The sequence below is a fragment of the Hypanus sabinus genome, chromosome 25, assembly GCF_030144855.1.
Source record: "Hypanus sabinus isolate sHypSab1 chromosome 25, sHypSab1.hap1, whole genome shotgun sequence".
In the NCBI taxonomy this organism is placed as follows: Eukaryota; Metazoa; Chordata; class Chondrichthyes; order Myliobatiformes; family Dasyatidae; genus Hypanus; species Hypanus sabinus.
The window spans coordinates 10,220,208-10,244,154 of NC_082730.1; the positions used below are offsets into that span (position 1 = coordinate 10,220,208).

General features: G+C 42.4%; 1 protein-coding gene across 1 annotated transcript; it reads right to left on the bottom strand.

Moving 5' to 3' along the window:
• Positions 1-680: 680 nt before the first annotated feature.
• taf8 (TAF8 RNA polymerase II, TATA box binding protein (TBP)-associated factor) lies at positions 681-22,096 on the bottom strand. The gene is made up of 9 exons (XM_059950053.1): positions 21,967-22,096; positions 18,370-18,467; positions 15,641-15,800; positions 14,026-14,124; positions 12,049-12,111; positions 9,532-9,656; positions 5,862-6,009; positions 2,075-2,217; positions 681-1,266 (listed from the first exon to the last, which is right to left on the bottom strand). Exons 2-9 carry the CDS (start codon positions 18,445-18,447, stop codon positions 1,126-1,128), a joined length of 957 nt encoding a protein of 318 aa, XP_059806036.1. The 5' UTR covers positions 18,448-18,467; positions 21,967-22,096; the 3' UTR covers positions 681-1,125.
• Positions 22,097-23,947: the final 1,851 nt, after the last annotated feature.

The following is a 23,947-nucleotide window of genomic DNA, read 5'->3' on the forward strand; positions in this document are numbered from 1 at the left end:
CAGCATCTCCTGGATCAGCTGTGACCAACTTCGTGGCTGTGGATCCATTTTTGTGAATTTAAGCTCTGAATATTACTTGCTTACTCTTCATTCTTTGCACATTTTTCTTTTCTGCATGTTGGGTGTTTGATGGTTGTCATTTTTTTAAATGGGTTCTGTTGGATTTCTTTGTTTTGTGGCTGCCTTTGAGGAGACAAATCTCAAAGTTGTAAATAGTCATGGCGCGAGCAAAGACGCGGCATGCAAGGGAATTCCTAGAAGCATGGCTTTGCGTAAACAAACACGTGTGGGCCTCGATCCTATTTATGAGCCAAAGCAGGCAAAATACCAGACCACAATGCACTAAGTTCACCACACAGCCAATCAGCGACTAGATTTCCTCCACACATCACAACGGAGTGATGACCAGTTAGCTTATTAATAACTATCTAAAGGCATGACACACCACAATTTGCAATATATTGATGTCTCTTCATATGGTACTGAAATGTTTGCAAGTAAATTTGCAAGACCAAAGAACAATTCAACCCAACCACAGTATGAATACTTCGATATTAATGTATTTTGTACTTTGATCTGAAAGTAAGTCAATATTTCATAACTACAACCCTTCATCAGAACCAAACTCAGCTAATAATGAGGTGTAATCTATCTACGTATATCAACAACACACAAAGTGGTTCTTAAAAAACATTTTCATTTATTTGGAACTGCAATAACTTGCATCAAACAGCAGATGAGAAATAATAGGTGATCTTCGACAGATATTGCAATTTTTACTGCACTGGGAAATCAAGTGGACTTTCACACTTCAAAGTGATCTTTACACAAAGATCATGCAAATCCATAAGTTGTTTTGCAAAGTATTTCAAGCAGTTTCTGAATTAACAAGAAAATGCTTTGCATCATCAGGAAGGTGTTGAAATTTTTTGTATGTTAGTTATTCAGGTTCTACACTCCTTAACCAAACTGAAGCTGCCTTAATATATATTTCAGAGCCTCTTTTGGGTCTACATTCCCTTTTTCACAATATATGTATGAGGAAGGCATCTTTCAGTTAAAATATTTGTGCCATTTCATTGCACAGCATTCTACCGAAATGATCTTTTTTTGTTTCCTTGGACTTCACTTCTTCCTCCGGACCTTGGGCTTTTTCACCGGTCGTAGATATGGATTGTCAATCATTGGTTCTTCACTGTTTTTATTGTTTGATAAACCTGAGTTCTGCTGCAACATGGAGTTTTCCTTCTCAGCAGAAATTTCATCCTAGGAAGAAAAGCATGCTTTTTACAAGGCGCTTGAAACATAATGTGCATCACAACAAAGGACTATTTTCGCTATTAAAGCATTTACAACAGTCAGGCATCGTGAGAAGCCTTTCCCTGTCACTGTGCCTTTAGGGCAAACACAAGGAAAATAAGCAGTAGAGCAATTCATTCCCTCAAGCCTGCTCTCCCCAACAACATGATGGTGGGTGCTCTACTGTAGATAAAAATCACCAGAGGTATCAAACATAAGAGATTAAGAGAGATTAGCTGTATTTATCATATGTTGCTGGTTATTCCTCCCTTTATTGCTACTTTGTGTAATTTCGAGCAGGGTGGACTGGCTCTGTGGCCTTCAGTCAACGAATAACACAACACTGAACTGAACTCAACATTTCTAGACATTTTCAATGTCACTGTGGTTTGAAGTTTTATATTGTTTTTTGCTCTTTTTTGCCCTTTATGCAATTTGTTCTTATTTTTTGTGCGTTGAGCATTTGATATTCTCTTTGAACAGGTTCCATGGTGTTTCTTTGTTTCATGGCTGCCTGTGGGAGGATTAATCTCAGGATTGTATACTGCATACATAATTTGATAATAAATGCACCTTGAATCTTTACATTGAAACATGCTATGAAATGGGTCGGTTGCTTCAACAACCAACACAGTCCGAGGACCTGCTGGGGGCAGAATGTTGAGGATTTGTATGCCCTACCTCATCAGGAGGTTAATGCAAACATCAAACAGTCTTGTTATTTACAAACGATTGGAAAACAAAATATTGGAAAGACATTAAATTGGATACATACGGCATTCATGTTGAGAGCAACATTCTCAGTGTCAGTCTGATCATCCTGTTCTGAGGAATCAGTTTCCTCCATCTGCTGAAGTTCAAGTTCGGAAGGTAGCAAAGCGTTTAAATAAGGAATGCTGGTGGTCCGGGCAGCAATCACTTCGAAAGAGTAAATTTAAGAATAGTCAGAGAAACCAAACAGAGCCTTACAATAAGCAATTCACTTTTACTAACTAATTACTGTTCAACAATTCTTCTTCCCCTCTGCCATCTGATTTCTGAATGGACATTCAACCCATGAACACTACCTCACTACTTCTTTTATTTCTACTTTTGAAACAGGATCAAGGTTAATATCACCAGCATATTTCGTGAAATTTGTTGACTTTGTGACAGCAGTATAACGCAATCGATATGCAATAATATATAAAAATAAACGAATTGCAGTAAGTGTATTATAATAGTAAAATTAAAAAGTGCAAAAACAATAATAAGGTGAGGCAGCTGATTCTGAATCACTGTATGTGTGCCTTCAGGCTTCTGTACCTGCTTCCTGATGGCAACAGTGAGAAGAGGGCATGTCCTAGGTGGTTAATGATGGACACCGCCTTTCTGAGACACCACTCCTTAAAGATGTCTTGGATACTATGGAGGCTGGTACCCATGCCTAATTTTACAAATTTCTGTCGGTCTATGCAGTAGCTGCCCCATACCTAATGGTTTGCATCACTTATTTAACTATTATATATAGTGTATATAGTTACTGTAACTCACAGGGTTTTTTCTATCTTATGTATTGCATTGTATTGTTGGCGCAAAGACAACAAATTTCACGACACATGCCGGTGATATTAAACCTGATTCTGGTTCAAGTAATGTACATAATGTATCTAAATCAATAACAGTGAGAGGACATGAATTTTCATAGCTGATAACATCTGTGTGAGTCCGCTGGGGAAGTCAAACCCAGTGTCTGCAAGCCTGAGTCCAATTCCACTGGAGGCTGTAAAGGATGGCCTTAAGGACTGTGTATGTGCTTGGGTGGGAGGAAGGAACAGGGTTCGTCTTCCTGTTGTTGTTGCTGTTTGTGTTGTTCCACTGAGCATGGTGGGCAAGCTGCGCTGGCGCCAGAGTGAATGACAACTCTTGCAGGATACTCCCAGCATATCCTTGGGTGTGTTGGTTGTTAACACAAATGACCAATTTCACTGTGTGTTTTGATATACATGTGATAAATAAACTGGAATCTTGGATCTTCAATCAAGCCTCAAATATGCATTTGAAAAGTTTGTGAATAGAGCAAAGAGGTATTGAACGAAGCAGTGCCATAACACCAAAAACTCTTACCTCTGGAACTTTTTATGATTGCAATGACATCATAAACTCTGCCGTAGACTGTCCCAACCCCAGCTGCGAAAGGAGGAGGGTTGGGCATGGAGCTAGCAACCCCATTCCATAAAAACCCAAATCCAGAGGAACGCCAGCAGAAGCTCCAAAGACCTCATCCCTGGGACAGGAAGGATCTTACATAAAGAAGGGGCTACACCTGGGGACAGCTTGTAAGACTGGCCCACATAGATGACTCCAGTGAGCTGCTGCCAACAGCTTAAGGGAAATGGTAATGGGTAATTACCTAGTATGAGTAACGGGCTTAAGAGGAAATTGACATCATACTTCCCAAGAGTCAAACAGCATGGAAACAAGCTCAGTTAAGAATAACATCCCATTAGACTGGCAAGGAAAGCCTCAACTAACCGACCTCATGAAAGCAGTTAATGTCACCAAGGCCTTTTATTTCCGGATTTTGAACTCAAATTATTAAAATGCCAAAATGGGCTTCAACCTGAGGTTAAAATCTCAAACTCTGAAGAAACACAACTTCTGTATTACAATTTTGCAAAACTGGCCTGCTACAGAAGCTCCAGTTCAGAGGAACGCATGGAGAGTGATAGGCTCAGCCCCTTCCATCACAGGTACCGTTGATGTCGTCTACACAAAGCAATGTCTCAGGAGGCAGCATCCACCTTCGCCGACTCCCAGCAACTGTCCCATGCCCTCTTCTCAATTCTGCCATCAGGCAGTAGCCTGAAGACCCACACCACAACATTCAACAGCTTCTTCCCCAATGCCAATTCTTGAATTGTCTCTTAACTTTCCACCAGTCTCACTATGTTTAATTGGCACATGAAGGTTAGGTATGATTTATGACATTTGTTAACATATTTACCCATATCTTTTATTGCTGCTACATGGAGTTAATTTTCCTAAGCACAGACACTTGGTGGCCACTTTATTAGATACCTTGTGTACCTTGTATACCTAATGAGGATGTCACTAAGTGTAAGTGTGTGCTCCTCTGCCACTGTAATCCATCCCTTCAAGATCTGACCTTTTGCAAATCAGAGATACTCTTCTGCACACCACATGGTTATTTGAGTTACTGTCGATTCCTGTCAGCTCGAACCAGTCTGGCCATTCTCCTCTGCTCTCTGTCATTAACAAGGCATTTTCCTAACACAACTGCCACTCACAGGTTTTGTTTCCTTCCACCATTCTCTGTAAACTCTAGAGACTGCTGTGCATGAAAAATTCCAGGAGATCAGCAGTTTCAGGGATACTCAAACCATCCCGCCGAGTACTAACAATCTTTCTATTTATTATTGAAGTATGCATACAACATTCAACCTTGAGGTTCATCTTCTTGCAGGCAGCCACAAAACACAGAAACACAGTAGAGTCCATGAAAAACCACACACAGCAAAGACAGACAAAGCCAAGCATAAAAATAAAGAACAAATCGGGCAAACAATAAAAAAATTAAACAAATACTACACAGAACATGGATCTCAGAGACCCCCCCCCCCCACCCCAAAGTGAGCCCACAACCATGAAGTCAGCTCAGCGCCAAGGCAAGTGAAGCTGTCCAGGCTGCAGGGCACAACTACTCCCGAACCTGGAGGCATGAGCCCCAAGATTCTTGCACCACCCACCCAATGGTGGCAAAAGAAGAGAGACAAGACAAACCCAGGCAGACAGGGCAGGCTCAGGTGAGATCTTCTCACAGAGAAGTGAGCTGAACACCAGTTCATCATCCACCCGTCTCAATGCTTTTTTAATCTGGCTCAGCCCTTCAATTGGCCAAACATCAGTCCCTTTCTTAATCTGGCCCGATCCAGCTGAGGAATGGCTGCCGTAGCCATTCCTGCATTGTTGAGAGTTCAGTTTGCCAACTCCTTCAGGTCATATTGTTCAGATGATTCAAAAGCACAACTCCCAAAGTAAAGTTACAGGCTGCAGACTGTAGCAAACATAGTCCAGAAAAATCCATCTTGAGAATTCCACCGTCAAAGTCACTTCGATTACATTTCTTCCCCAATCTGACATTTGGGTTGAACAACAAATGAGCCTCTTGAAAATGTACGTCTTCATTCTTTTATGCATTGAGATGATGCCATATGATTGGCTATTAGATATTTGTAATAATCGAATAAAACAGCCATTGATTGTATAAAATGGTATAAATACTATGACATCAATAACTTAAGTGTCAGAAAGCCAGGAAAGAAATGAGACTGAATCCCAAGATATTGTATTCAAATAGCTTCAATGCACAAGTTTTTTATATATTAAATCAGCTGTGTAAACGCATCACAAAGTATAAAATGGGCCACGCTTATGGCTCCAGTATTGTGACTGAGTAAACACAATCTCCAACTTACATGCGTGAGAAAGTAAACCTCTGAGTTCATCAGAGCTTTGAGCTCTGCTGAACTTTTCCACAAACATAAATAGAATATACTTACAAGGGAATGTTGAGACGTCATCTTTAAATAAACTCTCGGTTTCTCCTGTTTTGGCCATAAACCTGGTAAGAGCTCGCTCTACATCTCTTCTCTGGGATGCAGCTTTCTCCCGCAACACTTGGTAATCAGATACTGGTTCTCTGATTGTCTACCACAAGAAGAAGTGCACAAGATGTTTCAAAGTATAGATTCATGATTGTACAATGTTATTTCCAGTATACAAGTTTAAAGGAGAATGAAGTAAATTGTTGCTCCAGATCTGATACAACATATGAAAAACACAGTAAGATACACACAATATAAATACATAAGATAGCTCATATACATAGATAGTCTGTATGTACATAGAGATGCTATTTATATAACTGTACATAAGGTGACTCAGGTGTCTGTACATATTTTGTTTTCCTGAGCCAAAGGCATCTTGTATCTTCACCAAAACTTCTGTGAGATTTTGAAAAGAAAAAATTGGTAGAATCCAATCAAAACTGGGACAACTAAAAGTTGCTGGAAATTGGAAATATTACAGAAAACATTGGAAATGTTCAGCAAATCAGACTGTAGCTATGGAGAGTAAAACAGAATTAAGATTTTGGCTCAGTAAACTTGCATCAGAACATTTTATGCTAAAGGACCTTTCAATAATACGTTTTAGTTGTATTTATCTATCTGGGATTTTTTAAAAATTCCTTACCTTGCACTTGCCAACCTTAAAAAATACTATCTTTTCAAAACAAAACCATCTTAAAGTTTGACAAAATCAGAAGTAGGTTTTTCATTGGGATCAACCTACTAGTTCATAAACCTTGATTTCCAAGATGAATGGAGGAAAGAATAAATCAACGCTAATAATAATTAAGTGGTCTCCATGTTTCTGTTACAAAGTCATTAACTTGAAACATCTACTCAACATCTGTCATCAAGGAAAAGGTGGTAACACTGCTGATGAACTGTTTATTCACTTGCATGGGTGCTGCCTGACCTGTTGAGCTCCTCCAGCATTTTGTATGCTGCAATGATAACTCTCCAATACTTTTGCAGAAATGGTAGCTTGGAATATGGAAGCTTTGGAGAGGATACAGAGGGAATTTACCAGAATGCTGCCTGGATAGAAAGTGTATCTTATGAGGAGAATTTGAGTGAGCCAAGGCATTTCTCTTTGGAATGAAAAGGGATGACAGGTGTCTTGATAAAGATGTACAAGATGATAAAAGGTGTAGATTGAGGGAACAGTCGCAGACTTTTTCCAAGGCAGAAATGGCTAATACAAGAGGACAGAATTATAAGGAGGAAAGTACAGGAGGGATGTCAGAGGTCTTTTTTTAAAAAAATAGAGTGGAGGGTGCCTCCCTACTTTTTATTTATATTTTTGCACTGTAAATTATGTGTACATCATACTGATGTACTGGACTGAATCCACTAACTTTTGTAGGATTTTCCACTCAAAGGCATTGGTGTTCCCATACCAGGCCTAATGCAGCCAGTCAACACACTTTTCTCCACACACAGAAAGAAGTTGCCAAGGTTTTTGATGACATGCCAAATCTTCACAGACTCCTGAGGAAGCAGAGGTGCTGTTGTGCTTTCTTCACAATTATATTTATATGATGGGTCCAGGATAAAACCTCTGAGATAGTGACACCCAGGATTTTAAGTCACTGACGCTCTCCAACTCTGATTCTCCGATGATTACTGGTTCATGGACCTCTGGTTTCCCTCTCCTAAAGTCTATAATCAGTCCCTTGGTCTTATCAACATTGAGTGAGAGGTGGTTGTTAATACACCACTCAGCCAAATTTTTAATCACCCTCCTTTTGCTATGTTAGAATGATTTTTGGGTTTAGCACATTTACATTTAGCAAATGACTTTGGCTACCAGTCTTCACATCTGAATATGTATTGTGGATTTAATTTGGAGTGCAGCTCTGAACAATGGGTTCTTAAAAGCCATGAATCCCAGACCAGATAATGCTGTTAAGATTCATTTGGATGTCTGTGGTATGGGTGCTAATTGGAAGGTGTGAAGTTTGTGTTTGGTTTCAAAGAAAGCATTATTGATACATTGTAAATATGGAATTGTCTTTTGATGTTTAGCATATAAAATACCAATCCCCGTGTTGGGCCAGTCGGACCTTTCGACCAAAAGCATCGCCATATGATGCCTTGTTTAGTCAAAGCTGCTGCTTCATATGTAACAGTACTTTTCTCCAGTGACTTCATTCATGCAACAACATGCTGATTCATCACCACCTTTGAAACAGCCCACAAAATGGTAACATCAGCAAACTTGTATATGGTGTTGGAGCTGTAATTAACCACAGCCACAGGTGTAACACAATTACAGCAAGGGGCGAAGTGAGACTTCATGCAGGGGATGCCAATTTTTATGCCATGAACCCCTACCATTATCCAAGGTTGGGAACTCCTAGACCAAAGATCCCACCCACTCCAGACATTCTCTCTTCTCAATCCTGTCAGGCAGAAGATACAAAAGCCTGAAAGCACATACCACCAGGTTTCTATCCTGCCAAATAAGACCATTGAATGGCTCCCTAGCATGATGTGAAAGACGCTTGACTTCACAATCTAATTGTTGCGACCTTGCATTTTATGGTCTACTTTATTTCTCTGTAACTTACACTTAATTGTTCTTTTTCCTTGTATAACCTTCGAAGTAGGGTGGTGGGATGGAGATATAGTGTTCCTTCCCTTCACTAGCCTGCAGGTCACCTTTGGGCAAGGTGTAGCACCTGCTTAGCCCCCCCCCCCCACCCCCCTCCCCCCATCAGGGTCACAAAAGACAACAGCAATACACTGCCCAGAAAGCGGCAATGGCAAACTACTTCTGTAGAAACACTTAGCAAGAACAATCATGGTCATGGAAAGACCGTGATCACCCACATTATACGACACAGCACATAACAATGATGATGACCTACAATGCAATGTTGCAACAAATTGATCTATATAGAAGGTATACACAAAAAGATTTTCACTATACTTTAGTATATGTGACAATAATAAATTAATATTTCAATTTTAATTAGACACATAAACCTGATCAACATGTTTGATGTGGTGTCAACACACTGGCACCTAAGCAATGTTCACATTTCACAAAGCAGATCACCTCTTTGAAATGGAAATCAAAAGAATTCAGAAACACGAGATTCTGCAGATGCTGGAAATCTTGAGGAACACACATAAAGTACTGGAGAAACTCAGCAGGCCATCAGCTTCTATGTCGGGGAATAAACACTAAGCGTTTTGACCTCAGACCTTTCAAAGGGACTAACTGCCCATCGACCCATCTATTTAATCCTAACCTAATCACAGGACAGTTTACAATGACCAATTAACCAGTACATCTTTGGAAAGTGGGAGCAGACCAGAGCACCCGGAGGAAACCCACAAGCTCAAAGGAAGGACGTACAAACTTCTTACAAAAGTCGTGGAATTTAATTCCAAAGTCTGAAGCACTGAGCTCTAATAGCATTGTGCTAACCACTACACTACCGTGGCTATCCAATGCCGCTTCACTTGCTGAGTTCCTCCAGCATTTTATGTGTGTTGCAAAACAATCCGGCAATCGGAGTTCAGCATCACTTAGTACATTTTAATTCCACGTCTGAAATTAGATACAATACTAAAGAGAAGATTTTACACTTACAGGAGTCTTTATGTAAGTGTGAGGATCAGGGAACTCTGGAAAGTGTCCTGGGATGTATGAAGGATGTATCCTCTTCTGTCCTGTGGAAAGTGCTCTGGGAGTTGCTGGAGTGTTTGTCACAGGAGCTTAAGAGAAACAAAACATAAAACTTGTCATTCGAAATTAGCTAGGGTACCCCAGCAGAGTCAGGGGGGAGACACAAGAGATGGCATACGCTGGAATGAGGATGAGGGGACACACAAGGATTCATTCAGCAGGTCAAGTCTCACCTATGAAAGGAAATGGACGATCAGTGTTTCAGGATGAGACGCTTCATCTCCTCTAAAACAGAAACAATAAATCCATTGCAACTGGACGTATTGCCCTTCTTTGGCTCTGAAGTCCAAATACAGGGTTTTTTAAAAATATTTAGAGATACAGCACGGTATCGGGCCCTCCCGGCCTAATGAGCCTGCACCACCCAATTACACCATGTGATCAATTGCTCTACTACCCCGTAGGTCTCTGAAACGTGGGGGAGACCAGAGCACCTGGCGGAAACCCACGCGGTCAGGGGGAGAACATACAAATTCTTTACAGACAGCGACAGGAATTGAACTTAGGTCACGGGTACCACGAACATAAGAAAATCCTCAGAGGCTGGAAATCAACAGCAACACTCACAAAATGCTGGAGGAACTCAGTTAGCCAGGCGGCACCTATGCAAAAAGAGTGAACAGTCAATGTTTCAAGCCTGATGAAGGGTCTCGGCCCAAAAGGTTAACTGTTCACTCTTTTCCATGGATGCAGTTTGGCCCGCTGAGTTCCAGCAAGTTCTGTGTCACTAGGTCACAGGAGCTCTCATAGCATTACGCTAACCGCCACACGAGCAGGCTGCCCACAACATGATAGTTATCCTATTACATGGTTTCCAAAGAGGAATTGATTATGCCTCAATTGATGGATTAGGAAGCATTATTTATATCTCACGGGCCACATTCCTCCATCGATAACGATTAGGAACTAACACAGTTTTATAGTACTGTGGCAGTATAGGTAGTGTCCTAATTGCTCTGTGTTTCACTTAAATACATAATTTGTTAATTAACCAGCAGTCTGCTTTTTTATATCTTTTTAACTATTTCCATGAAACTTCGGCTAATCGGGATAGTGTTTAATTGGGCCAAAATGGACTGTTCCTGATGTGTCCCAATTAACCAGAATCATACTATATAATTACCACTCTGGTTGAAGAAGTTGCCCTTCAGGGTCCTATTCAATCTCTCCCCTCTAACAATCCAGTAACTTTAAGGCCATAGTTCACAGAAACTTCAAATCCCCAAAGTTCACACCAAAACGGAAGGGCTTGAGTTATGAGAAGCCATTGGATAAGATGGACAAACAAGAGAAAATCTGCAGATGCTGTAACTCCGAGCAATACACACAAAATGCTGGAGGAACCCAGCAGGCCAGGCAGTGTCTAGGGAAAAAAAAGTACAATGTTTCTCCAGCATTTTGTGGATAAGATGGACTGCTTCCTCTGGAGTGAAGGGGACTGAGATATGTAAACTCATGAGAGACAGAGAGATAAAGCGGACAGTCACTTTTTTTTAAACAACACACACAAAATGCTGATGGAACACAGCAGGCCAGGCAGCATCTATAAGGAAAAGCACTGTCGACGTTTCAGGCCGAGACCCTTCGTCAGGACGTCCTGACGAAGGATCTCGGCCCAAAACGTCGACAGTGCTTCTCCTTATAGATTTTCCTGGCCTGCTGTGTTCCACCAGCATTTTATGTGTATTGTTTGAATTTCCAGCATCTGCAGATTTCCTCATGTTTGCTATTTAAAGTCAATTTTTTTTCATGACAGGGTAGGGGATTCTAAAACTAGAGGGTATAGGTTTAAAGTAAGAGGTGAGCGATTTAAAGGGGACTTGAGGAGCAAGATTCTCACAAAAAGGGTGCAGCATATATGGATGGAGCTGCCAGAAATTGTTGATCTGGGTATAACATTTAAAACACATTTAGACTGGAATATAGATTTAGAAAGGGTTAGAGGAATATGGACTAGATGCTGACAAACAAGACTAGCTCAGATATACAACTTGGTCAGCATAGATGATTTTGGCTGAAGGCCCCTCTTCCATGCTGCATAGCTCTAAGAATTAATTTTTTTTTCTTTTCTCTCTCACACACACAAAGATTTTCCTACAACACACACAAAATGCTGGAGGACCTCAGCAATTCAGGCACCATCTACGGAGAGGAATAAACAATCAACATCTCGGCCCAAAATATCAACTGTTTATTTCCCCTCCACAGATGCTGCCCGATCTGCTGAGTTCTTCCAGCATTTTGTGTGTGTTGCTCTGGATTTCCATCTGAGCATCTGCAGAAACTCTTGTGTTTGTGACTTCTCACTTTACTTCTTCCAGACAGCATTTCCCTTTTCTGTGAGCATCTCCATAACCACAACATCCTGAAGCAAAAGGTAGACAGCATTCCATAATTAACATTTAGTGCAGACATACTTACGAGCAGTAATAACCATCCTCTGTGAGCGTTTGGCATAAGCTTGAATATTATCCACGTTAAAACCTAGAGAACAGAACTATTGTAATCAAGTAAATATTTTCCTGATTACTTCCACTCAAATTAATGGTTAATTCAAATCAGCAGCTAGAATATAGGTTGTAAATCTGCTTTCATTAGTAGTTTCATTAAGACTTCTTAAAAGATCTCAGCAAGCTCAAGTTTAAAAACAGGTAATGGAAGCATAAGACCATAAGATAGATGAGCTGAATTAAACCATTTGGCCCACTGAGTATGCTCCGTTATTTCATCCATTTCCCACTCAGCCCCATTATCCTGACTTTTCCCTGACTGCTCAAGAATCTATTAAAGTCTGGCCTTAAGTATACCCAATGACTTGTCCTCCACAGCCACCAGTGGCAAAGAATTCCACAGATTCACCACTCTGTAGCTAAAGCTTCACAATATTGGAGAGGTAATTCTTCACTTGGTTCCTTGAGGTTGTTACAGCCGGAGGTGATAGTGAGGATAAGCTCCCACCACTCCCAGTGGTGCACATCTCAAATAGCCTCAGGTAACCAAGTCCAGCTTTCCTGGCTTGCACATGTGGCTAAGTTACTAAGCCCAGCAGAACCATTTCTACTGACAGGAGAGGGGCACTGGCGGGTTATGGCTTCTTAAAACCAGTCACTTTGGGCAGATGGGGCTTGTCAGCTCATCAAGGAGAAGGAAAACTCTGATCTCAAACCTCCGCTGCCTTGCAGCTATACAGTACCTACACACTTTGGAAGGCTTTGGGAGTAAACCCTGAGGTAAAAATCTTAAAGACTCTTAAAAAGATCTCTCGTGAGCTAAAAGATGAACTCTTGATCTCCCAGTCTGGACATGGTTTAACAATTCAACTTCACAGGTGCCTTGATGGGACAAAAACTAATCTTTTGCTCGATTCTGAGCATTAGCATTACTTTTTCGATTACAATTAAGCTTTCACTGCATTAATAACCTTTGAAGACCAGTTCCAGCATGTTTCAAGATTCACTTAAGAGGCACTGTAATACTTTGGAGACGAGAGATTACAGATGCTAAAACCAAGCTACAAGTGGAACCCAGCTGTTCTGGCAGAGGGTGGGAAATGGAAAGAGGACAAAGCATCCACAGCTTCATTGCTCAGATGGAGAATGAAATATTTTCATTTATTATATTTTCTACTGAGTATTCATACTTTTTAAAGTTCCTGTGTGGGACATGGTTAACACTAGCTTGCAGGCAGTTACTGCCAATCCCAATTGCCCTTGGGAAAGTAGTGGTGAGCTGCCTTTTGATCTTTTAATCAAACGTTGCTCTGACAAATTTATTTGAATTTTAACCCAAGCTACTGTGGAGAACATGATGGATACAATATGGTGCATAAATAAACAGCTGGAGGAGCTCAACGGATCAGGCGGCATCCATGGAAGGAAATGACAGTCAACGTTTCAATTCAAGACCCTATACCTGAACTTTATCTCTACAGATGCTGCCTGAACCTCTGATTCCTCCAGATTCTAGAATCTGCAGTCTCTCAGGTCGCCAAACACAATATGGTGCTGGATGAAATCTCTACCCCCTCTCCACTGTGCTCCCTCCTCCTCTCTCTTTCTCGGAAGCTTCAGATCTCAACATCAACTGGAGCAAGACCAAATATCATAGCAATGGCAACACAATGATGCCAGGGGCAACAGTTCCTCCATACCTATTCTATTTTTAAAAGAAGTAGTAACAGCTGTGGTACATTAGGTCTAATATTGAAAGAGGCTGATTCCACTTTATTAACAAATAGAGCATTACTTTGTTTCCTCATTGCAAATCAAAATCAACCTCAGATGGTGACTGTCACCTTCGGGTCCAGCTGCTGAAACTCTAGCCCCAGATAGTTTCACGTGGTTGCATACAGCAGGGATTAAATTTAACGACACGGCTCAAAACCAAATGTCTACCTACCCATTTCTGCCAGAGTAACCACCACATCTGACAAAGTTGGTTGGGTTCTTGCCGAATGTTCACAGTAAACTTTAGCACTTCGACCAATTTCAGAAAGATCTGTGTGGAAAAAACAGACTGTTGAAAGGATCACACTGTTCTATGTTTCTCCAGTTCTCTGTAATGTAATATTTATAACATATAGAAAACTCAACACAGTACAGGCCCTTTGGCACACAATATTGTACAGCCTTGTAACCCATTTCAAGATTAATCTATCCTTTCCCTTTCACATAGCCCTCTATTTTTCTTTCATCCACGCACCTTTCTAAGAGTCTCGTCACTGTCCCTATTACATCTGCCTCCATAACCATCCCTGGCAGCGTGTTCCACATATCCACCGCTCTCTGAAAACCTGCCTCTGACATCTTCCCTATACCTTTCTCCAATTACCTTGAAATCAGGCCCCCTCATATTAGCCATTTTGCTCTGTGAAAAAGTCTGGCAGGCCACTCAAGTTATAGTTCTTATTATCTTACGTTTCTCTATGAAGTCTCCTCTCATTCTCCTTCACTCCAAAGAGAAAAGCCTTAGCTTGTTCAACCTATCCTAATAAGACATGCTCTCTAACCCAGGCAACATCCTGGAAAATCTCCTCTGCAGCCTTTCCAAAGCTTCCACATCTTTCCTATAATGAGGCAACCAGAACTGAATACAATATTCCAAGTGACGCCTAACCAGGATTTTAGAGCTGCAACCTCACAGCTCTTGAACTCAATAAAGCTCCTGACTAATAAATGACAACGCACTATACACCTCCTTAACCACCCTATCAACCTGCACAGCAACTTTGAGGGATCTATGGACAAGGACCACAATATCGCACTATTCCTCCACACTGCTAAGAATCCTACCATTAGCCTTGATTTCTGCCTTCAAGTTTGACCCTCCAAAGTATATCATTCCATACTTTTTCAGATTTTCATTAGTAAAAATGTACAGAAATAATTACAAAATAGTAACTTTAACTGTAGTTAACTTTCCAATTATTGCTCAGATATGGAAAAGAAAACACTCCCTTCCCATTACCTTTCTTTCAGGAAAAATAATGTTATGTTATAATTATTTGCCATGTTTCGAATAACTACTTTGGTATATTTAGTGTAGTTTTCTCTCATATTCAGATTCGTTCAGATTTTATCACGTGGACTAACTGTTCCTGTGGTCTATCGTCTTTCCCAAAAGTCCCCATCTTCCTTGATTGTCATGCATGGAAACATACAGCAAAATGTGTCGTTTGCATTAATGATCAACACAAGCCAAGGAAGTGCTTGGTGGTGGGGGGGGGGGGCAGCCTGAAAATGTCCCCACATATTCTGGCATCAACACAGCATGCCCACAATGCTTGGCGTAACACAAACAACAAAATGAACCCCTTTCCCAACCATTCACTCACACACATCAACGGGCCTCTCACTCCAATGGAGCACATCAACTCAGGTAGCAATTTAACATCCTGCACTGACAAACAACCCTTAGAACAAGTCTGGGAACTGAGACAAACTAGAAAGAATGAACAACCATTGTCTATTTAAAATAAAGTGAACAATATTAAATGAAACTAAATATTTCTTACAACTCTGCAGCATTTCCGTCAGCGTTTCAACAGCAGCCTTTTCAGCCGCTTCAAAGCCAGCTTCCGTTAGCAGTGAACTGACCACCACCTGCAGTGTCCGTCTTCGGGCCAGGTAATAGTTATCCGAGGCAGACGTCGACACTTTGGAACTCGATGACTTCTGAAAATTAACACACACAGGAACACTTTGTTGTCACTGTGCTCTCCTAAAAATCATACACAATTTACATTCAACTGGTGTTTTTCTTGTGAATGCTGCTGATCTGACGCTCTGTGCCTGTGACGCTGCTGCCAGGAAATTTTTCATTGCACCTGAGCAGATGTGCTTATTTATTCAGAGTCGCAGCACGGAATAGGCCTTTCAAGACACGACATCAAGTGACTCCCGACAACACCCAATTTAATCTTAACCTAATCACGGGACAATAAATAATGACCAATTAACCAAAGATCTAAGACTCTGGGAGGAAACAGGAGCACACGGAGAAAATCCACGTATTCCACGGGAAGGATGTACAGACTCCTTGCAGAGGATGCCTAGATTGAACTCCAAACTTCAACTGCAATAACATAACGTGACTGGGTCACACGTACTAGTGCATCTGATAATAAACTTGAGTTTGACTTCAATCATCATCATTATGTGCCATGTCGTTATGACGTGGCCAGTCATGGACTTATCTATGACCTCGATTGTGACCATGGTTATTCTTGGTAAATTTTTTGACAGAAGAGGTTTGCCATTGTCTTCTGAGCAGTGTCTTTACAAGACGGGTGACCCCAGCCATTATCAATACTCTTCAGAGATTGTCTGCCTGGTGTCAGTGGTCACATAACCAGGACTTGTGATCTGCACCAGCTGCTCATACGATCATCCACCATCTGCTCCCCTGGCTTCACGTGACCCTGAATGTGGACGGCGAAGTAGGTGCTACACCTTGCCCAAGGTGAACTGCAGGCTAGCAGAGGGATGGAGTGCCTTACACCTCCTTTGGTAGAAATATATTTCCACCCCGCCACTCATTTGCATCAACAGGGAGGGAAATTACTACCTAAGGTTAGAAAGCTTTTTAACGAGAAAAGTCACTTCTTTCCCCAAATGGGCTGTGAGTAAAGACACCAAAATCATTTAGGCCCACTGACCACAAGACTAGAAAGAGATTTGACTAACTTTGGAATGTTAAAGCTGTCTTCATTTAGATTGAGCTCTGATGCAGGCTTTTGACCCAAAGTGTCGACTAATTCCTTTTCTCCCAAAGATTCTGTTCAACCTACTGCGTTCCTCCAGCAGAGTACAACCATCAAGGACATTTCAACAGGCAGGGCCTCAAGAAGGTGGTACATCACGAAGGACCCCCGTCACCCAGGATGTGCCCTCTTCTCATGACTACCATCATGGACAAGATACAGGAGCCTGAAGACCCACACGCAATCCCTTAGGAACAGCTTCCTCCCTTCTGCCATCATTTTTCCAAACAGACCATGAACTCTACCCCACTGTTTTGACCTCTTTTTGCACCACTTATTTAGTTTAATTTTTTAACATATATTTCTTATTGTAATTCATATTTTCTTATGTATTACAATTTATTGCTGCCATAAAACAAATTTCACGACATTCACCAGTGATAATAAACCTGATTCATGATATCTGCCTCATTAATTTGCTTTCTTTCTGCATGACATTTTTTTATTTCCTATCATAACTTAGTGATTTTTTCTTAATGTATTGCACTGTGCCCAACATTACCTCAACTTTTTAATAGCTGAACGGACCAACCATTGCTGAGCAGGAAATTTTTATATGGCCTGAAAACTGCATGGGTACTTTAATTTTTTTTTGTAACATGCATCTGACTATTCAGAATGAAAACTGAAATTAAATCACATACAGTACTTCTGATTTTATTATTTGATGGGTATTAATAAAATACATATCACAAAGAAAATCTTTCATGCTTCGTAAACTTTTCCCCACTTGTCTTATAAAAAAAGAAAACTCCAACTCTGTGGGAACAAAGGCCAGGTGCGCAGCGGCATTTCAGTTACTGCATGGCCGTGCACCCATGCATCTTACAGAAAACATTTCTACTGTTATAAATATAGATACAGTGCCGAAGACTTTTACACAGTTCTGTAACTTCAGTTTCCTGCTTGCAATTTACAACTTATATTAAGAACTGAAGACGAGCTCCTGTTTGAATTAACATCTGCTATATTCACATTGATCCAGAATATTCCTGAGCAAGCATAAAAGGCATCAAGCTCATCAGAGAGAACCTCATTGATATTTACAGTACTGTACAAAAGTGTTAGCCACCATACTATATATATACACGTGCCTAAGACTTTTTTTGCATAGTACTGATAATGAACCTGCTTCAGATTGCTTGTTGGTGCTGATACAGTTCCAGTCGCTGCCACCAGATGGGGTACAATCAAGAAGAGGCCTTTACAAAATATTTATGTTTGTTTGTTTGTTTGCAAATAAAGTGTTGAACAGGCCCCTCTGACCCACCAAGCCATACTGCCCTGCAACCCACAGATTTAACCCTAGCTTAATCACGGGACAATTTACAATGACCAATCAACCTACCAACTAGTATGTCTTTGGAGTGTGGGAGGAAAACACACACACAAACACACGTACAAAAAATACCATCAATAATAGATAAAAGATCAATACACTCAGCATTCAACCCACCATCGTTCCCACAGAGTTACATTACCTGCGAAACATTCTCCACTGAGACTCTGCAAGTTGCGTCAGTGGGTGTATATGTATCAGAGACAGTAGCTGTAGTCATTTTGGCAACTGGATGGGTATCTGAAATAAAAAGTTCAAACAGTTAATAACTTCAGATTTGAAAGTATCAGATTCAGATTTATTTATCGCATATACATTGAAATATAGAGTGAAACGTATCGTTTCATCAAGCACAGACACAACCTAAAGGTGAGCAGGGGGCAGCCCACAAGAGTCGCCACAAAGCCCGGCACAGACGTAACATGCCCACGTTGTTCAGCAGAATAACACAAACAACAGCAAAACAAGCCCCCATCCCACTCTCCCGCCCAGTCCTCACAAAAACTGGCTGCTAACCCGCGGACAGGTCACCTCTGGGCTTGCAGCCCCTGGCCTGGACTCACAGGCATTGGACCTCTGCCCTCTGAACAAGCCCACTCAGGGCTTCACCTTGCAGGCCCCTACCTCCACACTCACTGATTTCAGTCTTCATCCTTCGGGCTAGGACATAGTGACTCCAACAGAAGTTTGCTTCAGTAACGGTTGAGGTGCATCCTTCGAAGAGTCCACTTTCTGAAATGGGAGTGTTGACCAGCATTGGCGATCCCGAAGTAGAGGCCTGAAGGTCAAACCTATGACTGCAGAGTCCCTGGGGTCGATGCCCAGAGGTCGCCGAAGTCCGAAGTTGGAGTCCCAATGTCTGCAAGTCTGAGAGTCCGGGGCCAAGGACCGGAGGCCCATAGACAGCCTATCCTGTGATTGGGGGCCTGTCTCTGTTGGTGGGTGAGTGGGAAAGGCCATTAGGCTTCTGAACTCTCAGCCGCATCACATTCGAAGTGTCACTGGTCAATCTGTTACATACCTTACAATATTTAATATTAATGCACTGTAGCTTGTTGCTTATGTGTGATTCAGCTGTAGATTTCATCCTTACTTTCATAACTTATTATGTGTTACTAATGTGCTTTACAATCTGGTTCAGAGAAATGTCTTGTTTCTATATACATTATATACATGTCTGTAATTTAATGACAATAAACTTCACTTGACACGACATTTGACTTGAATGCATAGTGGCTCTTGCAGGTTGTTAACTGGAAAGATGCATTTCACTGAATGTTTCAGTATACATGTAATAAATTATCCTGAATCTGAGAGAAGGCTACACTGCATTGGAAGACCCATTCTGACAGTTATAAATATCGCATGTTACAATCTCAAAGTGACGGGATGGGGACACGGTAATCAATTTAGATATTCACCTTTGATATAAGAAAAATATACAATTCTGTGCAAAAGTCTAAGGCACATATGCATGACTAGGGTGCCCAAGACTTTTCCACAGTACCGTATCTGCAACGTGGAGCGGAGTGTGTAAATCTGGCGGGAGCACAGGGTGTTGGGAATGGTGAGGGTTGAGCGCTGTGGGACAGGTGGCAGAAAAGGAGTACCAGGGGCAGGGGGTGGCGCAGGTGCAGACACACCCTGCCCTGAGACTCCAGGCAGGATCATTTGATTCCAAACAATTGGTTTATTGATCATTACAGTACATCCCTCTGTCCACAATAGAGACCCATATCAGAATCAGGTTTATCATCACTCACATAGGACATGAAATTTTTTGTGTGTGGTAGCAGTACAATGCAATACATGAAATTACTACAGTACTGTGCAAAAGTCTTAGGCATCCTAGATACTTTTTCATAGTACTGTATTTTTGTATTATAGGAAGCCTAGGGTTATGGGGATTTGATCGCAGTTAGCTTAATGCTTTTGTCGTGGCTATCCTTCAAGGTCAAAGATGATGGTCTTTGTTCCATTTCCACAGAGTGAAGACGCCTGTGTGTGTATTTGTTTAACATATACTTGATGTTGCACTCCAAGCAGCACATGATACTTCACAAATCAACCAACTGATTCCAATGGCACGGAAACCATGATGATTGGAGCTAATGGATTTTTTGCAGCCTTCATCCGCCTTCACAGTCGTTGAGTTCGAAGTAACTTCGTCCGCCTGTTTCACCGCTGAGGCTTGGTTAGATTGTTCTTTGTCAGGGACCTCACCCTCGACCTTACTGCCATGGGTGACCCTACCAGGAGCATAGCTCCAGACGGCATCGCTCTCAGGATCTCAGGACCACACAAGCTTCTCCACCACGACAAGGTGACGATCCACTGTGCCAGTGACTGGGTTCAAGTCAACTGCTGTCCGTACGTTCTCCCCGTGACCATGCGCTTTTGCTCTGGGGGCTCCAGTTTCCTCCCACAGTCCAAAGATGTACAGGTTAGGTTTAGGGAGTTTGGGCATGCTGTGCTGGCACCAAAAGCATGGCGGCATGGAAGCCACGGAGAGTATTCTAACTGGCTCCATCACTGTCTGGTACGGAGAGGGAAGCACAAAAACGCCGCGGATCGAAATAAGCCGCAGAGAGTTCTAAACTCCATCTGCTCCTTCATGGGCACCAGCCTCCCCAGCATCCAGAACATCTTCAAGGAATGATGCTTCAAAAAGGCTTCATCCATCACCCAGGGCATACCCTCTTCTCATTGCTACCATCAGGAAGGAGGTACAGGAGCCTGAAGGCACACACTCAATGATTCAGGAACAGCTTCCTTCCCTCTGCCATTCGATTTCCAAACGGACATTGAACCAATGAACACTACCTCACTACTCTTGCTTCTCTTCTTGCACTAATTATTTAACTTTTTTTATATTTACATACTTACTGCAATGTACAGTTTCTATTCTGTATTGCAATGTGCTGCTGCCGCTTAACAACAAACTTCATGGCATATGCCGGTGATATAAAACACGATTCTGACACATGCAAAACTGGCCCCAGCACATCCTCGGACTGTTGGTCGTTGAGGCAAACAATGCATTTCACTGCATACTTTGATGTACACCTGACAAGCAAAGCTAATCTTCAAATCCTTCCATACTCACTCAGGCAGTCCAACAGCACCTCACAAATCCACAAAATCTCAACACTAGGAGGGTAAGGGCAGTAGGAGCAGAGGTATATGAATGCCTGCAGGTTCCCCTCCAAGTCACCCACATTACCCCGAGTTAGAAATACACCACGGCTGGGTCTAATCCTCTTCTCAACAGCATTGTGGAGAACACCTTCCCCAGGTTTTCAGTGCTGAAAGTATCCCAGCACCCTCCCCCACCTTTTCATAGGATAGGTAATAAACAGGGCCTTGCCTGTAAAACCCACAACTTGTAATGCCAATAAACAAAATGCTAAGCAGACTGCATGGGCGATCCCTCGGAGATATATCAGATGGGAGGGGGCAACATCTGGGCAACCGCCTCATTGCTTCTGTGATCTTGCTGTGTACTGCTTGGCTGCAGTGTGCCCCGTTCCCCCACTACCTCCCTCCCTTGTTGCGGCAGTGGCCTCCACAGTTGGGCTTGCTTCCTGCTCCTACCCCGACGCCCTGGGAAGGCCTGGCGGCAGTGGCGAAGGGCGCCACAGAAATGCAGGTCTCTTCTCCCTTCCCGCTCCCCCAGCACCGAGTGCTCCAGGCCGAGCCCGCGGCAAACCGCCCACCCTCCCCCGTTCCCTACACTCACCCTCGCCCGATCCCAGAGCCTCCGGTGCTCCGGAGGGAAGAAACAATTGTGGGGCAACATCAACCAACGCGGCGCCCCACTCACCAACCACTTTCAGTCCGTCCGTCGCCCCGCACTGACCGTCACTTCCGGCCCGTCCGGCAGACACCGCACGCTGTTGCCCCCTAAATCAGCTGATTGGAACTGCAGCCAAACTCCAGGGCGCAGATTCAGAGGGGACTGCACCAACAGTTCTAGTAACTAAAGTGAATTTATTATCAAAGAACGCATGTATCACCATATACCACCATGAGCTTCATTTTCTTGCAGGCATTTAGAGGAAAGTAAGGAAATACAATAGAATTTATGAAACTATATACAAAGAGTGACAAACAACCAATGTACAAAAAAAGCTAATTCTACAAATACAACAAAACAAAATAATATTAAGAACATGAATTGTAGACTTCTTGAAATGGAGTCTGGTTTGTGGAATCAGTTCAGAGTCGAGGTTCAGGAGCTTGATGGTTGACTTCAGGAGGGCATGGAGTGACCACTCCCCGATTAACATTGATGGCTTCTCGGTAGAGATTGTAAACAGCACCAGATTTCTTGGTGTTCACCTGACGGAGAATCTCACCTGGTCCCACAACACCAGCTCCATAGCGAAGAAAGCCCAGCAGCGTCTCTACTTTTTGCAAAGGCTGAGGAAAGTTCATCTCCCACCCCCCATCCTCATCACATTCTACAGGGGTTGTATTGAGAGCATCCTGAGCAGCTGCATCACTGCCTGGTTCGGAAATTGCACCATCTTGGATCGCAAGACCCTACAGCGGATAGTGAGGTCAGTTGAGAAGATCATCGGGGTCTCTCTTCCTGCCATCACAGACACTTACACTACACACTGCATCCGCAAAGCAAACAGCATTATGAAGGACCCCATGCACCCCTCATACAATCTCTTCTCCCTCCTGCCGTCTGGAAAAAGGCTCCAAAGCATTCGGGCTCTCACGGCCAGACTATGTAACAGTTTCTTCCCCCAAGTTATCAGACTCCTCAATACCCGAAGGCTGGTCTGACACCTTGCCCTATTGTCCTGTTTATTATATATTGTAATGCCTGCACTGTTTTTGTGCACTTTATGCAGTCCAGTGTAGGTCTGTGGTCTAGTGTAGCTTTCTGTGTTTTTTTTTATTACATAGTTCAGTCTAGTTTTTTGTACTGTGTCATGTAACACCATGGTCCTGAAAAACATTGTCTCATTTTTACTCTGCACTGTACCAGCAGTTATGGTCGAAATGACAATAAAAGTTGACTTGACTTGAAAGGTAATAACTGTTCGTGGTAATAACCTGGTGGTGTGGGAACTAAAGCCCTTGCCCAATGGCAGTAGTGATAACAGAACATGGCCTGGATGGTGGGGGTATTTGATGATGGATGCTCCTTGTAAATGTGCTCAATGGTGGGGAGGGATTTGCCTGCAATAAGGAGGGCTGTATCCACTACTTTATGTAGATATTTCCATTCCTGGGCATTGATAGTTCCTTACCAGGCCATGACTAGGATAGTCTTCACTGTCAGATCGTTTTTAATGAGGGTGAACCCTTGCAAGGTGTCAGGCCCTGATGGTTTACCTGGCAGTCCTCTGAAAACCTGTGCCAACCAACTAGTGGGAGAGTTCAAGGACATCTTCAATCTCTCACTGCTGTAGTCAGAGGTTTCCACCTGCTTCAAAAGGGCGATAATCAGACCAGAGCCCAAGAAGAGCAGGGTGAGCTGCCTCAATGACTATCACCCAGATGCACTCACATCTGCTGTGATGAGGTGCTCTGAGAGGTTTTTCATGTCCTGCCTAAGCAAAGACTTGGACATAATGCAATTTGCCTGTCGCCACAATAAGTCTACAGTGGGTGCAATCTCATGGCTCTTCACTCATCCTTGGATCACCTGAACAACAGCAGTACCTACATCAAGCTGCTGTTTATTGGTTACAGCTCAGCGT